This window comes from Nannobrachium achirus (assembly GCF_963921795.1).
Source record: "Nannobrachium achirus genome assembly, chromosome: 2".
Taxonomy (NCBI): domain Eukaryota; kingdom Metazoa; phylum Chordata; class Actinopteri; order Myctophiformes; family Myctophidae; genus Nannobrachium; species Nannobrachium achirus.
The window spans coordinates 60,518,223-60,536,236 of NC_137811.1; the positions used below are offsets into that span (position 1 = coordinate 60,518,223).

The 18,014-nt window shown below is 42.5% G+C and overlaps 1 protein-coding gene across 1 annotated transcript; it reads left to right on the forward strand.

The window, feature by feature from the left end:
- Positions 1-9,254: 9,254 nt before the first annotated feature.
- smpd5 (sphingomyelin phosphodiesterase 5) lies at positions 9,255-16,737 on the forward strand (the record flags this gene model as incomplete). The annotated part of the gene is made up of 8 exons (XM_080747580.1): positions 9,255-9,270; positions 10,419-11,648; positions 12,047-12,122; positions 12,845-12,985; positions 13,083-13,172; positions 15,817-15,880; positions 16,210-16,369; positions 16,630-16,737. The coding sequence occupies exons 2-8, from the start codon at positions 10,524-10,526 to the stop codon at positions 16,735-16,737; spliced, it is 1,764 nt and encodes a 587-aa protein (XP_080603706.1). The 5' UTR covers positions 9,255-9,270; positions 10,419-10,523.
- Positions 16,738-18,014: the final 1,277 nt, after the last annotated feature.

The following is an 18,014-nucleotide window of genomic DNA, read 5'->3' on the forward strand; positions in this document are numbered from 1 at the left end:
GACAGAGTAGGCCTACAGCAACTTGCGATGGGCCTGGTGTACAAGATACACTACACCACTATGATACCCAAGTACCTGTCAAAATACTTTATAAACATAATTACAACACCAGAGGCAGCGCCACAGATCACTTTCAACCCAGAGTCAAAACCAACAAAGGGTCAAACTCTTTTTTCTGCTATACCACCAAAATGTGGAAAGCCTTACCGAAGGTCATAAAGGAGTGTGGATCACTAGCATCCTTTAAAATTGCCCTGAAAAACCACTTACAGGCAGCAGCCGTTCGCAACTGGTAAAAAAACTAACCTAGCCCAACCCTATCCTCCCCTGCCCCTTCTTTGTATACTGTTTGTTTAGACTTACTGTTTTCTTTTTTGTTTTTCTTTACATATCTACTGCATAGTACTGTGTTCTATTTGTCTGTCATTCAATGTTATATGAGATACTTCAATGATTTCCAGTGGAAATAAGCTTAGTCTTTTCATGGATCTCCTTTTAGTAGACCTTGTACCAGTGAACTGTACCGTCATGAAACTGTACCTTTTCCTATGCAAACTTCTAATAAAGTCTTCAATCAATCAATCAATCAATCAAAGAGTCACACTTGCAAATTAATTCTGTCTTTGTCCCTTTTATGCTCATATATGGAGATCCCAGATGTCATCAGTATTAATCCATATTTGGGAATGCCCATACTATATGGACATATAGTGTCATTCTCTGTTGTTTCAGCGCAACCTCGCCCTTAGGGCGTCTTACTGGTTTTCTATTGTGTTAATTAATTTCATTCCATGCCATGTAAACTCCTGTTAAAGTATTATTTGTTAGTAAATTGTTTTCTAAACTAAAGAAAACTAAAGAATAAGTCAATAATAAAACAAAATGTCATTTACCGACCTCTTATGTCACAATCCTTCCCTTCCCCTAGATGGGATTGTAACAGTATAACACAAGAACATTTGATGAGTTTTAGAAATGATTCAAATAATTGTAGACTATTATGGAATTCATTCAATAACTAGGGGGCAAAGCAATCAAGGCAAACAACATGCTGCATGTAGCCTATTAACAAGTAGACCAACATGCACAGTAGGTAACAACAAAGGCTAAAGGCCCTTTCCCACTGGGCGCCATAAGAATAAAGATAACGATACAAAATATCGTTTTCAATTGAAGTGGATGGTAGTGTCCACACCACTACGATAAAACCTTCATAATTGATGTGAACGCCGACATATCGTTATCTTTATCGCGTCCGGTGGGAATAAAGCTTAATTTATGTTTTTGACATAATTTAGATTATAGTGTCGAGCACCAGCTGATCTACAAGAAGCTCACTATGTATGCTGCAACAAAGTAGGCTATAAATCGAACTATACAAGCAGAGCACGATCCCTAATTGAAAGGACATAGGGTCCATAGGGATATAGGGGTCCTAAGGTCATGGGCCCTAGAAAGTTAGGTCAACTGAGTGACAACCACGAGTGCATGTGATTTTTGAATGTGTACTACAACTACATATTTCCTTTCCCTTTTTTTTCCTTTTTTTTATTTGTTTTATGATGAGCCTGCAAAAAATCTGAACACTCTTATAACTAATCAATGCTTTAATTCATGAATACGTAGGATAGATAGGCATTCACAAGCTTTCAGCTTCAGACTATTCCTTTTGATCACCTGTAACAATGATTATGTGGATGTTGAGTTGATCAAATAAACTAAACTAAACTAAACACATTTAGTTTTTATTGCGACCGTAGGTCGCATTTACTACCAAAACCTCCACCGGCTGTCCGTCCCTGAGTGAGTGAGTGAGTCACACGTCACACGTCACACGTCACACTTTTGCCCTGCTCATATCTCCACAACCGTTGCCCCCATCCATGCCACATTTTGCACACACACTCCTTACCTGCCAAACTACAACCTCCAAGGACCCCCGGAGCTCCAGGGACACCCCCAAGTGTAAAAAATGACCATTTAATGTGCAAAAATGACCAAATCACCACCCCAACGGGGCTGCTCACGGGGAATTCCCGGGGACCACCCACTCCTGGTGCTCCAGAACGGATGCAAAAGTCGTGACGCCCCCAGTGGAGGACCCCCTCCACTGCAGCTCACATAAAATGCCGTAACTCGGGCTAGGAGCGTCCGGGAGAGCCGGGGCCGGTACCTATTTGTCCGCCAAGGCAACGCGGACACCCCACCCCTCATTTGTCACATGGACCTCTTCTAGCGCCACCATGAGGCCGATTCTTGCAAAACACATTTTTGGACACTGCTCCTACAATTTTTGCCCTAAAATCACACACATCGGTACACAGTATGTCTAAACATTGCCCACACAACTAGGAACCAATGGCAGTTACAGCCCTCTTTGTGTATACATGTGACCTACGGTCGCTTATCTCCCGATTAGGGAGTCTTACTGGTATTCTACTACTTGTAGATTCTTCATTCTTTGCAGCCCAAATCCAATAATGGCCAGTAAACCCCAAATGAATAAACAATTAAATGTAAGGTAGGACTGGTAAATAGTAAATATAATTTGTCTTGCTGATTGGACAGACTGACCAAGTATTCACCCATTTATTTATCACAAATGTTGTCACTCGGCCCACTGCTCAGTAATATGTAAGGTGGGCCAGTCTTACTGTTACGTTCAGAAATAACTGTATTATAATAATGCAATACTATTAACCATTTATCATTAAAGGAATATATATATATTACTGTTGTATGAGTGTTCTTATATAAACCCAAATGAAAAAGGGGGACCTTTGTTGCCGGACAACGCCAGTTGGACTTTAACCAACAAACCATTAAAGGTTTACACACCACTAGGCTAAGACACAGGTTCGTAATAATACCAGGCTGGGAGAGCAATAAATGGGTACGAACACCCTGGAGAGACTGACACCACAACGTTTTTCAGGGGGGTACAAAGTTACAATACTTTATTAACCTTGACAGAGGCCTCTAACCGCCACAAAACAATAAAACCCAAAAGAAAAACCTAAATTCTAAAAGGCGCCATTAACTAATAAAACAATTCAAAACATTTATTAATCGTTAAAATATCATCTTCAATTCTACTAGTAAAGTGCAAGGTGCGTATCGTGGAGCACTTCACTAGTGTTCGTCTGTCCGAACGAATAAGTATAGCAAGGGGGGGCACCGGGGAGCCCAATATAGCCACACAGCTTAGCAGAGAGGGGGTTCAACAGCATACATCCTACGTCTCAATTCCACGGCAGATTCTGAAACACACAAGAGGAGGCCGCCAGCTCATCTGTTCACAAGTGCATAATGGTTGTCCTAGAGTGCGGTGCTTTAACTTTGTGTGTCGCGATAGACAGGTACTTACACACCCGGCAAGCAGACGCTTGCCGGTGAGTGATGTAGGCGTGCGACACACAGGACCGTCTCTCTCCGTCTCTCTCACAGCAGGCCAGCACGGACCGTCTCTCTCCGTCTCTCTCACAGCAGGCCAGCTCGGACCGTCTCTCTCACAGCAGGCCAGGCACCGGTTCGTTCCTCTCACCGGCTCGCCAGTCTCTCCGTCGCTGTAAACTATAAGGTTCGCACAATGGTTCTCACTTAGCGTAGCATAGCTACTTTACTCAGTCCCATGAGTCTCTATATTGCGTACGTGGTTCCTCAGAACCCCCGGTGTCTCTGCTCTCTCACAACACGTCTGCTCCGTTCCCCTGCTTCTCTGACTGAGACGCGCCGTCCCATTCATAGTCCTGCGTCCCGCCCAGCTGCCACTCAATTGGCCAGCCGTGACGTCAACCCCACACTGCATAGGCTGCAACATGGCCGCTAGTTACCCTATCCAGAACCTCCATTCACTTAAAGTCCTGCAGTCCATTCAGAAAAAGAGAACATGATTAAGGGGAAAGGAATATTATTACAACATAAATACCATAACGGAAATACAATGTGTTTAAATAAAAGAAACAAAAAGAAAACATCATTGCATTTAAAGAAATAATACAAAAAAATGAAAAATAACAACACCTTCCTTTCATCCCTATCACAAATACATACATTGCATGTTGTGGTGTGTGTGTGTGTGTGTGTGTGTGTGTGTGTGTGTGTGTGTGTGTGTGTGTGTGTGTGTGTGTGTGTGTGTGTGTGTGTGTGTGTGTGTGTGTGTGTGGGTGGGTGGTTGTGGGTGTGGGTGTGGGTGTGGGTGGGTGTTTGTGTGTATGTTGCCACTATGTATTTGATTGGAATAGTGATGAGTCATATGCCACTGAATGCTTTCACCTGGCTGTGTAGAAACATTTGATCACCGTTTGGATAAAAAGGTGTTCCTTGTTGACTTTAAGTGATTGAGAAATAAGAGGCTAAACCAACCTGACAGGTTTGAATGCAACTCCCTTTCAGCTCTCCATCTGGGGTTACAATACACTACCTAGAGTACAGTTTCAGTTCCTCATCCATGCAGCCCTTGACAGGGAAGTTGGATGAAGGGGCCGTCTTCATCTGTCTCGCAGGCACACAAAAGTAATGGTCTGGTTAATTAGCGTAGCATCGGATACAAAGTAGGGCTGTAACTTAGTAAATTCTATCGGTTACATTTTTGATTCTTTTGAATAATCAAAAAGCCAGTTTTGTCTTTAATTGTTTATGGTTTATAAAATAATTGATTAAAACTGGTTTTAATCTATCTATAAATGCGAGAAGTCTCTGCGTGTCTGTCTGTCTGTGTGTCTGTAATCCGCGTATCTCGAGAACCGTTCGTCCCACCGGCTTCAGATTCGGCACACGCGTTCCCCGCCGCGGCACGGAGTGCAGTGCCGGGTCTCGACCCGACCCGACGCGCGGGTTTCCCGAACCGGCGCGAAACGTTCGGAATCTCCTTATGCGGAGCTGATTGTTGACATCAGGCTGTTCCGGAGGAAATCGGCGAAAGCTCTGACTCATTGTGACATCACTTCATAAAAGGCTCTGACATCACGTACGCCACAGGAGTCAACAAAAAATCTCTGTGAGTGTGTGAGTGTGTATGTATGTATGTAATCCGCGTATCTCGAGAACCGTTCGTCCCACGGGCACGCGCGTTCTCCATATATGGGCATAAAATGAATGCCCCCATATGGCATAAAATGGATTGCAGACAGACAGATACAGATATCTCCATATATGGACATAAATGGACAGAGGCAAACAGATGGTCAAAGATCTCCATATATGGGCATAAAATGGACGCAGACAGACAGATACAGATATCTCCATATATGGGCATAAATGGACACAGGCAAACAGATGTTCAAAACGGGTCCTATGACAACAGGTATAATGAGGTTAGCATTAAAGGGGGAACCGGCACTGTGTCTTATGGGCATAAAATGGATTGCAGACAGACAGATACAGATATCTCCATATATGGACATAAATGGACAGAGGCAAACAGATGGTCAAAGATCTCCATATATGGGCATAAAATGGACGCAGACAGACAGATACAGATATCTCTATATATGGGCATAAATGGACACAGGCAAACAGATGTTCAAAACGGGTCCTATGACAACAGGTATAATGAGGTTTGCATTAAAGGGGGAACCGGCACTGTGTCTGCAACACAGTTGGAGGCACAGACAGATACTCCATATATGGGCATAAAATGGACGCAGATAGACAGATATCTCCATATATGGGCATAAAATGGACCCAGAACTATAACTGCAGTGATCTCCATATATGGACATAAAATGGACGCCGACAGACAGACAGACAGACAGATACAGATATCTCCATATATGGGCATAAATACACAGGCAGACAGATGGTCAAAACGGGTCCTATGAAAACAGGTATAATGGGGTTTGCATTAAAGGGCGGGGCATTCATTCCCTATTTACATTGTTCCGAGTTGGCCAGGTCGCCGACTAGACGCTGAAGGGCGGCCCAGCTTCTAGTATAATTAAAACGACTATTATATATATATATATATATATATATATATATATATATATATATATATATATATATATATATATATACATATATACATACATACAACTATTATATAGTTGGCCCTATTCTGGGCATGTAATAGGTGAACATTTGGTGAAAATAGGTGAACATTCTGCAAAATTTGGACGCCCATCAACAAAGTGGTTAAAGTATTTGATGTCCAACTCTGATAGCTACTGTATGAGAGTGGGTTGCCTACTATTTTGCACGTTACATCAATGTTGCTCCTGTTTTGCACATGTCTTAACTTTGGGTTTCTGTAACTATCAAAATGTACTGTTTTTAACTTGTAGATTCCCCATTCACCTTGTGACAATCTGACTAACTCTATAATATCTATCAATAGTAGCCTGGCCCTAAATGATGCTCTTAAACTGCTCCCAAAATATGTCTACACATTCTGAATTTGTAAGATTATATATAGGCTGCTTATAATACTGTAGTTGAATACTGTAGAAGCCTAATGATTTGTATATAGTACACAGGCAAGTCACAGGAAAGCCAACTTTCATAGCAGATAAGCCAACTCTTATTGTCAACTAAAATCTGACTTGAGTCCAAGGGTCACGTTTACTGTACAGCATATGCTTACATGCAAACCAAAAGAGGTTCTCAAGATTGAGGATTATATAATCCTGTTTCCAGTTCTGCTTAATACTGAGTGTAATGCTGTAAGAACATTATATGGTTGGTTCACTTTCTAGAGGTCATGCAATGTACATGCATGATTACCACAATAAATCACGTGAATACATTTAAATAACTTACATACTGTACATTATTTTCTTCAAGAAAAAACTTGCTTCAGCTTGTATAGTGGCTATTCAAAACGTTACTGAGTCTTGGTTATCATCTGTAACATTACAAGAATGCATGACATTACAGTTAAACATGCTTTCTCAGAGAACTGCAGGATTGCATTAAAGCTTAGACGTCCTTCAAAGTCCACACTGACATAACTTTTCATGTATTGGAGGAATTTACTATTTATACCATTGGTTCTCAAGGACCCCCATAACTCTGAGAGTGTACAAACAGACCTGTATGGACCTGAGGGTCCATTTAGACCCCCCCCCCCCCCCATCTCAGCTCATGTATTATTATGTGGCAATGTTATGCCAGAATGAGTGACCCAATGGGATGGGATACTGTATTTAATTCCAAAAGATCACTGTTTTAAGATGTTGGTCTACTTTGCACCTGGTTAGTGTGTGTGTGTGTGTGTGTGTGTGTGTGTGTGTGTGTGTGTGTGTGTGTGTGTGTGTGTGTGTGTGTGTGTGTGTGTGTGTGTGTGTGTGTGTGTGTGTGTGTGTACATATATTTATTTTATACAGTCTAAAGCACTGACCATACAACAACACAGGCTGTGAGCTTTTTTAGCATTGTGGTGAGTAGCCTTTATTTAATTCTAAATCACTGCATGTTTTCATGTAGTAAAACATTGTCTCACAGAAGAAGAAAAATTGAACCTCTGTTCGAAGTGGAGCTGTGTGTGTGTGTGTGTGTGTGTGTGTGTGTGTGTGTGTGTGTGTGTGTATTGCAGTTGATGCTCAGGGCAGGCTAGACTCAACAGCACCTCTCTGGTCACCCAGGATCATGTGTACCGATTTTTGTGACATTTGAAGAAAATATGTAGGAAAAGGTGCAAAAAGTGTGTTTTGGAGAAAATTCAAGATGGCGGAAAATCTATCCCGCAAATGGGCGTGGCCTATATCGGGAGATGCGTCTTGACCCAAGGAATCCAGGGAAAAAATAATTTTAATTTTCCGACCTACGGTTCAACAGTTACAGGCCAAAACGTAAACTGGGCTGTTATAGCGCCACCATGAGGCCAAATGACACTATTATTTTTTATTTAATCCTTGAAATCATTATGAACCTCCTCTCCAAGTCTTGAAACTGTAGCCCCTATGGTTTGCGAGAGAAAAATAATTGAATGTGAGTTTTTGCGATTCCCATTATAAGTCAATGGGGAAAATTAATTCACTAATACATTAATATCAATTAAACTATAGAACCTTTCTCTTAGCAAGTTACTAGCACACGATTCCCGAGTAAGCCGGTCGATTTGACATATGGCGCGAGTGTGTGGTGCAAAAACTGTGGGAGGAGTAGCGTGCCAAACTTTAGGCTACATACAGACACGGACGGACGGACGGCCACACACACGGCCACGTATAGGGAGCTTGTGTTCCACACAGCTCCAAAAAATCGAACCTCTGTTCGAAGTGGAGCTGTGTGTGTGTGTGTGTGTGTGTGTGTGTGTGTGTGTGTGTGTGTGTGTGTGTGTGTGTGTGTGTAGCACCTCTCTGGTCACCCAGGATCATGTGTACCGATTTTTGTGACATTTGAAGAAAATATGTAGGAAAAGGTGCAAAAAGTGTGTTTTGGAGAAAATTCAAGATGGCGGAAAATCTATCCTGGCGCAAATGGGCGTGGCCTATATGGGGAGATGCGTCTTGACCCAAGGAATCCAGGGAAAAAAGAATTTTAATTTTCCGATCTATGGTTCAAGAGTTACGGGGCAAAACGCAAAGTGGGCCGTTATAGCGCCACCATGAGGCCGAGTGATGTAATTATTTTTGGATTCATTCTTAAAATCATTATGAATCTCCTCTCCGAGGTTTGAAACTGTAGCTCCTATGGTTTACGAGAGAAAAATACTTGAATGTGAGTTTTTGCGATTCCCATTATAAGTCAATGGGGAAAATTAATTCACTAATAAATTAATATCAATTAAACTATAGAACCTTTCTCTTAGCAAGTTACTAGCACACGATTCCCGAGTAAGCCGGTCGATTTGACATATGGCGCGAGTGTGTGGTGCAAAAACTGTGGGAGGAGTAGCGTGCCAAACTTTGAGGCTACATACAGACAGACAGACAGACGGCCACACACACGGCCACGTATAGGGAGCTTGTGTTCCACACAGCTCCAAAAACGGACAGACAGACAGACAGACAGACAGCCAGACAGACAGCCAGACAGACAGACAGACAGACAGACAGACAGACAGACAGACAGACAAACACACAAATGAAACATCAAGATATTAAGAACCACTTCCTAATTCCAGCCAGGTGACTGTCATCCCATTCCCATTCATCCATCCTCTCACCTTTGCGCACAAGAAGAACCACTCTCTAGGTGCACATAATTCGAGGGGTCACTAATGTCGTTGTAACACCAGTCCCAGCACCTCGGGGGCGTGGCTTACATTGAGCTCTAGTAGCAAAGAGCAGCAATCCCATTGAATGACATGACGCGAGGAGCACCAAGGTAGGTTAACTCGATTACTGTTTCAGACAGTCTGGTTTAAAACAGCTTTAATTTTGAAGGAGGGTGAATTGTGAGGGAGGTATTTTTGTGTGGTAATCGTGTATTATTACATGTCTCGTCTGTCTGGAGTTACTCGAGTCATTCGACGGAGGGAGTTTCGTTAAGGGTTTGTGTGCTGTCGAGTCGACCACTACAATACTATTCATTTATATTACTAGCTGGTGTTTCCGCCACAAAACGCCCTGTGAGTGTGATCGTGTATGTTCTCCATAAACGTGTACATGCATGATCATTGATCACCACCATGTATTGAAATGGGACATGAATAATATTACATAATAATAATGTTATTAATAAAATATTATTCCCACAGTTCCCTGCCTCAATGGTGTCGCTTGCCTGGGCAAGAAAATGCAAGATTCATTTTGCTCAAGATCTGTTCTTGCATGTTCGCTTGCCCAGGCAAGCGCGCGTAGTATTGGTCCTAATATTTCTGACTGATGTTGAATAATAATCATGCTTGTGTACCGTAATGTAACAGCCTGTCATGTGAATTAGCCCATCTGTTCACTGGCTCTCGTACTGTGTCTGTCTGTATGTGCCAGGATCACAGACTCAGTCAGGAAGTGTGATGATACTGTAAACAGAAAACTCTCATGTTAGCAGCAGCAGTAGTAGTAGCAGCAGCAGCAGCATGCAGTAAACTCATTCATGCAGAAAATGAATGTGGTGTTCACTGGTTCAGGCAGACGTCAATTTCTCCCTTATCACCATATGGCAGCCCCGTAAACTGTGCAGATGGCTGCAGCTTGATTATCTACAATTTGGGTGAAAAGTGGAAGCAAATGTCTCATCTTTTCTCTTTAACCCTGCCAGTGATTATGATGCATCCATTGCATAGTATACTGTGTGTATATGAATGAAGTGTCTGATATGTTTAGCTGTCACTTGCTTCATGGTCCCATATAGGATGCATATGAGGTCTCTGTTTGCAGTCAGCATTCTGAATTCCAATAGCCGTGTGAATTTAATTCCCTTAAAAACGGCATTACTAAGGGAATCGATCCTGTGATAGTCTAACCTTCAAATTATCTCGTGGACTCAAATTTCTCGTAGCGTAACGTTTTGGTTTCCCTCTCTTGTCTTAGATTCCAGTAGTGGTGCATTGGGGGAGACTGTTCTCCGGGATGAGGTTACACTGCTCTGTCCTGATGCCGCTTGTCCTTATTAGTGCTGAGAGACAGTGAGGAGGAATGCCTCTGCGGGAGTCCCCGTTCTCCAGTGGAGCAGCCCAGGGCCTCCACGCCGTGGGCTGGGCTCTCATCCTGCCCTGCTTCTGGTTCCTGGACCGACTCATCGCCGTGTGCATGTCCACCACCCTGGAACGGACCCAGCGGCTGGAGCAGGAATGCTACCTCCACCCTCTCAAGGTGTTCTTCGGCTCCCTCGTCTTCTTCCTCCTGTTTTTGTCCATGGCTCCCCTGGCCTTGCTGGGATTTCTGCTGTGGGCGCCGCTCCAAGCCGCCCGGAGGCCCTTCAGCTACCACCGCAAGACGCCGTCCTCGGCGGAGAGTGAGACCCACAGGGGCTTTGAGCTGGTGGGGAAGGCCACGTTCGGCTTTGCCACCGCCAACCTGTGCCTGCTGCCAGACAGCCTGGCTCGCTTCAACAACCTGGGCCACACGCAACGGCGCGCGGCCGCCATCGGTCGGTGCATTGCACACGGCGTGGGCCGACCCCACATCCGCATCTTTGTCGACTCGCCCAGCAGCTGTGGGACGCTCAGCCCCTCCAGCAGCCTCCTCCACGCAGCCAACTGTTCAACTTACGGGGCGACTGCCAGCCAAGCCCAGCCTCCGGCCGTCAGCGAATCAGATCAGGACTCGGCCGAAGGAGACTTTCCGCTTCCCGATGCCAGAGACGACGTGGTCGGTGTGTCCTGTGATGACTTGATGGATGCTTCTGCGAAGTCACCAGCGCCCCTCATCAACACCAACCAAAACTCCAACCAGCAGGACGGGGTCGGTTACCACCGCAACGCTCTGTGCTCTCGACGCCCGAGCCACAGAGACGACGTGCCCTGGGAGGTGTCGGCGCTCTTCCCCGCTAACGTGGACATCCTGTGCCTGGAGGAGGTGTTTGACAAGAGGGCTGCGAAGAAGCTCACAGATGAGCTGCGACCCCTGTACGGGCACATACTGTATGACGTGGGCGTCTATGCCTGTCAGCCTACCGGAGGCTGCTGCTCTTCCTTCAAGTTCTTCAACAGCGGCTTGTTCATGGCCAGCCGCTTCCCTGTACTGGATGCCCAGTACCACTGCTTTCCCAATGGCCGCGGAGAGGATGCCCTGGCTGCCAAGGGACTGCTGTCCGCCAAGGTAGCCTTGTTTGTTAATGTAATTTCACTATTACATTAACGAAATGTAGTTTCACAATGGTTATGTTTGCAGGTTGCAAGTGCATTCAAGAACATTGTTTACCATGCAAGCACATTGCAGCAAACTCTGTTTAATTTATTTTTGTTTTCTTTAACTGAGTTGTTGTCCATATCTGACTCGGGACTCTGCAGTGGCTTGTGTTTGCCAAATACTATCTTGTTGTGATGCCAGATTATTTCACTTACACTTACTCCACTTGCTTTAATTAAAACCAATGTTTTATTTCCTTGTGATTGTTTGTCATGTAGACTGCTTATAGATATGTAACAATTGGTCAAGAAATATTCATGCTTATTGTATGAAAAGAAATGATGACGTGAAAGTTGTTTATTTTCCAGGTGCTCATTGGCCAGAATCAGAATCAGAAGCAAGTGGTGGGCTACTTTAACTGCACACATCTTCATGCACCAGAAGGCAAGTCAGCTCCTCTCATTGTTAGTAAAATGTATTTGTAGAGCACACAAGCATGTCAATAAAATAATCAAAGACAGAATTAAACCTATTGGCCATATAACAAATCAACCAAAAACTGTTCAAGAAAACTAATTCTCTGTCTGAACATCACACATAACTGTGTAGATGTGAAAGCCTGTTTGAACAATTGAGACTTTAGTGTACAAACATTCCCGGAGAATGCCATTTCTCAAGCCCCTGGTGGGTTTTTAGGCATTCTCCTTCACATTTGCATGAAAAATTTCACAGAAATCGCACTCTGTGTTCATGATTTGAAGCATTTTGTTCAAAAGAGAGCATTCCTGCAAAGTTAAGAAGCCAATCTAGGCAATCAGGAAGGAATATGAAAAATCTGAAAGACCTGTTGCGATTAATGAGATAATGACCATAGAGATGCTGTGTACAGATTTGTGTGATGTTCGGACAAAAGCTGCAGGTGTACTGGCCAAAAATGTGTTTTGCACAAAGATCCGCCTCCTGGTGGCATTATAACAGGCCCATGTAAATAATTGGGGGCAGAGGTTCTGCTCTGGCTCCCAGGGAGTGTGCGTGCACAGTTTTCGTCTCATCTACACTGTGAAGTGGTAACAATTGGAAACTTGGTAGCGAAGGTTGATGAGTTGATCCTGCACTATCTACTTACCTTGTGGTGTTGTGTGTTGCCTGTACTCTCGTTTAATCAGGTGAGGGTGAGATTCGCTGTGAGCAGTTGGACATGGTGACGAAGTGGATCAGCGAGTTTCAGGCTGCCAACAGACAGCCCAATGAAGAGGTCGCGTTTGATGTGCTCTGCGGCGATTTCAACTTTGACAACTGCTCACCAGGTGTGATTTTAGGTTTGCACTGGTGAAGCTTCAACTGCTTTGTTGAAGGCCTTTTTTTAAAAGGTCTCATACTGTATGTTTTTCCTCTTCTGGCAAGATGACAGTCTGGAGCAGAAACACAGTCTGTTTGAAGAGTACAGAGACCCCTGCAGGGCAGGGCCAGGAAAAGAGAAGCCCTGGGTTATTGGTGAGTATCAGCTGATGTCTTGCTTCGACTGTGTGGTTTTTAGATAAACCATAATGCCTAGTGGCCACTTTCTGAAAGTGGTGTCAGTGGCAGTTTCTGGTTTGTGCTGACCCGTCTCTCTTTAAAAAAGAAAACCCCACACAGCATTAAGCAGGGTTCCCAGCAGACAGGCATGTAAAACCTGGAATATTTTTAATGCAGTTCTCCAGTCATGGGAATGACAAATTGTTCAAGTTTATGGGAAAATGCAGTTGTCCTGAAAAATATTTAATGTGTATAAAAAATGTGATTACTGCAGATTTATGTTTTCATAAGGTAGGAAATCAAAGTCGGGTATGTTCATACTGTATGCACCACGAAAGAGGAAAACAAGTTCATTGTATTACCTATTGTCTGTATGAAACAGGTTTAGCCTGTACCCACAGGTTCCCAGCAAGCACGTCAGGACCTGGACCAATCAGTGACGTTTCGATTGGGGCCAGATCACAGCCCATGTGGGGATGATCTTGACGTCATTACCAGGACGTCATATGGACTTTTTTGTTTGACAGGATTATTGTTATTGTTTGTAATGTTAGTTGAAATATGAGCATATAAGGTTATATTCTGGGACATAAAACTAAACTAGTTATGATATTTATCTGGCCTAGAATATCACTTGATTTCAACCAACATAAATCCTGTCAAACAAAAAAGTCCATATGACGTCCTAGTAATGACGTCAAGATCATCCCCATATGGGCTTTGATCTGGCCCCAATCGAGACGTCACTGATTGGTCCAGGTCCTGAACGTGCTTGCTGGGTTTAGTCAGTTCTGCATGTTTTATAACGATACAAATATTTGTATTTCTTGAATGTACCTGTCTATTTTCACACAATAGTATTTTTTTTTTTATGTCAGTCATCTTAAAGTGGACCAACATAAAGGGGACACCTTTCTTTTTGCATTCACATTGTCAGTTCATTTGAAAGAGGCCTCAAACACTGTACTATACAGAAGTTTTTTTTTTTTTTTAGCACAGGAGGTCAGTCTGTGTTAGAAAAGCAAAGGGTGAAGTGAACCTGTAAAGCTTTGTGTTCACAATACACAGGTTAAAGCCAGTGGTTCCCAAACTGTGCAACTTATTTTGGGGGGTCCCCAGATGATTGTTTGGTTTACTCACTTATCAGTAGACAAACCAAAATACAGTATAAGTGTATACTGTATACAGGTTATCTGCATATTTCTAAAGTGACAATTTAAGAACGTGTCCATTGTGTATACCTGCTCACAACGGCTCTTATATTTGACACTTTGGCCAATGTTTAACCATTTTGTTTTTAATATCAAATTGACAAATATTTTGTAAGAAAGAGGCACTGTGGGTGGGGTGTTGTGAGCTTGTACTTCGCTATTATTTTCATAATATGTATCTGTAGAATCGAGTCAAACTAAATGTAATGTGGGTCCCCATCTCCCCGGTTTAAATGTCTATTTTGGGGGGATCGAGGCCTGAAAAGTTTGGGAACCCTTGGGTTAAGCAAACCGCAGTGCAGACTAAGCGAACATTACAACCCCCTTTGCAGTGTTCACATGTGCATTAACTTGAGACACGGCACGAGTCCACTTCAGAGACTGAAAGGAACCAATGTTTAGCAAAGGGATAAAACGCAAAGCTTAAGAGCTTATTTGTGTGTGGTGTGTTGGGGACAAAACATTCCAAAACATAGGAATATAATCCTAGTTGCAGGCTTGCAGCCCTTATGATGAATTCATTTGTTGATATATTTTTTTTGATGATTCTTTATTTAGAACATAAAATGTACAATTACATATTTTTTGTTGATCATGTTATTAATTGTTTCATCGTTATGACGTAGTATAAGTTACATTGTATTATCAATGTATTTGGTGATGACTTAAATTAATACAGGTGTGAGTTGCATACAACCGCACTGTGAATTCACATGCTGTAGAAATGGTGTAGCGCCAATGTGGATTTCACACTTCATGTTACCAGCATTTGACATCAGTCATCTATGACGTCGTCTTCAGAGATTCTCAACCTTTTCAGGGCGCGACCCCCAAAATAATGATTTTTACCCCGTACCCTGACAAGCACTTAGAATTGTAGGAGCAGAAGCAAGCATTACATTTAGTTTGACTCGGTTCCATTGTGAATGCTCACAATTGTCATTGGCATTGTGAGCATGTACAGTATTTTGGCAATTTTTTATGCAACAATGGTTCTATATATTATTATTATTTATTCTACAAAAAGTATAAAACGTATGCGAAAAGTTGGAGGCTGCCTAGTTAAGAACACTGAATAACACAGTCTTCCACTCTTCCTCATAAAGTTGCTATTTGCCCTTCTTGTCAAACCACTTTGTCCTTTTATGCTGCTCTTATTATACGATAGCCTGTAAAAGCATAGAAAAAGTAAAGCCCATTGACAGTTGAGTGTCTCACACTTGAATAGCATCAAATCTCACCACAGCCGTCCTATTTTGATTTCCATTACTCTCATCCTCTCAGCTTTCTGAGTTAATCAACATGACCACTCACTCTCCTTTTGTGTTATTTAAAAAAAGTAAAACATATACATTTAAAAACTAATTGAACAAAGGCCATTATAGTTTTTTCATGACTTGTGTCGATAGGAACTCTGCTGGAACAGCCAACCTTGTACGAAGATGAAATACGGACTCCAGAGAATCTACAAAGGTACACTCACATCACTGGGGAATAGTGCTGAACAATAAGCCTATACTGTATTAAATTGTCCCAAGATGAATGGATTAAAGAAATATTAAAATAGTGGAGAATATTGTTATTTTGAATGGCACACTTTTTAAAGCGGTGTCTCCCCATTTTTTCCCCATTTAACTATTGTTTCAGAAATCTGTTTCCCTACCCTATGAAACATGAAAAGCTGCATTGAATTGTCACATCACTTTAAGTCATCTAGATGTGCTTTGTGTGTGAATAGCTTTGCCTACTACCACATATTACAAAAAACCACTAACTTTGACACGTTGCCTTACTCTGTGCAGGACTTTGGAGACTGAGGGGTTGAGGAAGAAGTTTATCTCCCCTCCTGTAGCTGTACACGGCTCTCCACTGGTTTACCCCGAGCCTGGACAGCCCTGGGTGGGGCGTCGCATTGACTACATCCTTTACCGCGAGAGTTCCATCTCAAAGTGCTGCCGAACAGTACGTGTGCTCTATGCATCTCAAATTTGTCTGCTGCCCTGTCTATTCTCACAACAGCTTTCTGCTTACTTTGAATGGAACTACTTCGGGACATTATAAATGACCAAAGTGCATCGCAAGTGTTCGTGTCCTATTAGATATGGCAAGATAGACCGCATTCTTTCTGTGACAGGTTTGATAACAGATTGCCTTGAAGAAGCAGCTCAAATCAATTTTGTCTTGAAACAAATGTAAATTAACCTCTAATTGTCTCCATCTAGGAAATCGAGGAGTTTACATATGTGACCCAGCTGGCTGGCCTCACGGACCACATCCCTGTGGGCTTGAGACTGAGCGTTTCCATGGATTCAGACTGTACTGATGAATGACAGCTAAAGTGGAACGAGCCATCACATAAAAAAGGGAGACTAAATGGACAATGGACAACTTTGCCCTGGAACATACTGTAGCACTCTAGTATGTTGTTTACATGTCTCTTTGCAATGATGACAAACGGCAGAGAGAAACAAGGGTGTGACTCTATTTTGAGTCATGAAATTGCCTCAAGTCAGATAAGCTGACCTCCCTGTGTGACTGTCTGGTCACTCAATTAAAGTTTAATTTGCTCTCCATCGTAAGAGTAAATTACATTTGTCAAAATAACTGATATACAAGCTAACAATGTGTTGCCTTGTGACCTGTTAGCTTGCAGATCAATTTATATTGGCAAGCAACATGTACTTCAGTTTTTGTACTAAATGTTTTTTATACTGATTTGGTGTCTTTGTAGACAACACATTTTAGAGACATTTCAGACCTACCTCGTTTGGTCCATCCATCGTTTTTGACCCATGTTGTGTTTACTCTGTTATTCTTGTTTGTTTGTAGAGGTGTGAACTCGCATTTTAAATTTGAACTCGGGTGCGGACCAAACTCTGGTCCACTAAAAACGTGGGTCTCGGTTCGCTTCCATAGATAGATAGATAGTGCATCAGAGTTTGGTTCACTGTAGGGGCCACACAATGCAACGGAAGGAAGTGAACCAAAAGACAATCAATGTACAAAGGATAAGGATTATAGTGGACATATTTTAATTTTAAAAAGAATGTTCTATAATTGGGTCTAACTAGAGGGTCAAATGTATTCGTTTTTACATTTTCAGTTAATTCAACCTTGCACACAATTTGTTATATAATGGATCATAACTTTCAAATCCGTCTTTTATTATGACATACTGTCTGTCTCACTTTGTGATCTTTTTCAGATTATCCATTATCAGAGTACTGTACAGACATACAGAGATTACCTGGAATATAGAATTATACAGTAGATGGAAGATGAAATGCATGGCTGTCTCATCAGCTTTTCATATTGTTCGCCTTCTAAAATATGGAACTGTAAAGAACATCAATACAAAGCCAGAAAAAAACCAAAACTGCATACATCCTGATAGACTAGTGACTGTTTCGACTGCATGACATTTGTTTACAATGTTTGGTACGTGTGAATGCTGACCTGAAATCTGCAACAATGTTGCAACTTCCTCAAATTGCACATTCTACAGATCTATTCAAGACTATTCTAGCTGTGAAAACGCCCTTAGCAGAGTCCCTGAATGTTATGCATAAAAGCCTGTTCCGGTGAGGGGCATTGACAACCTTGTAGT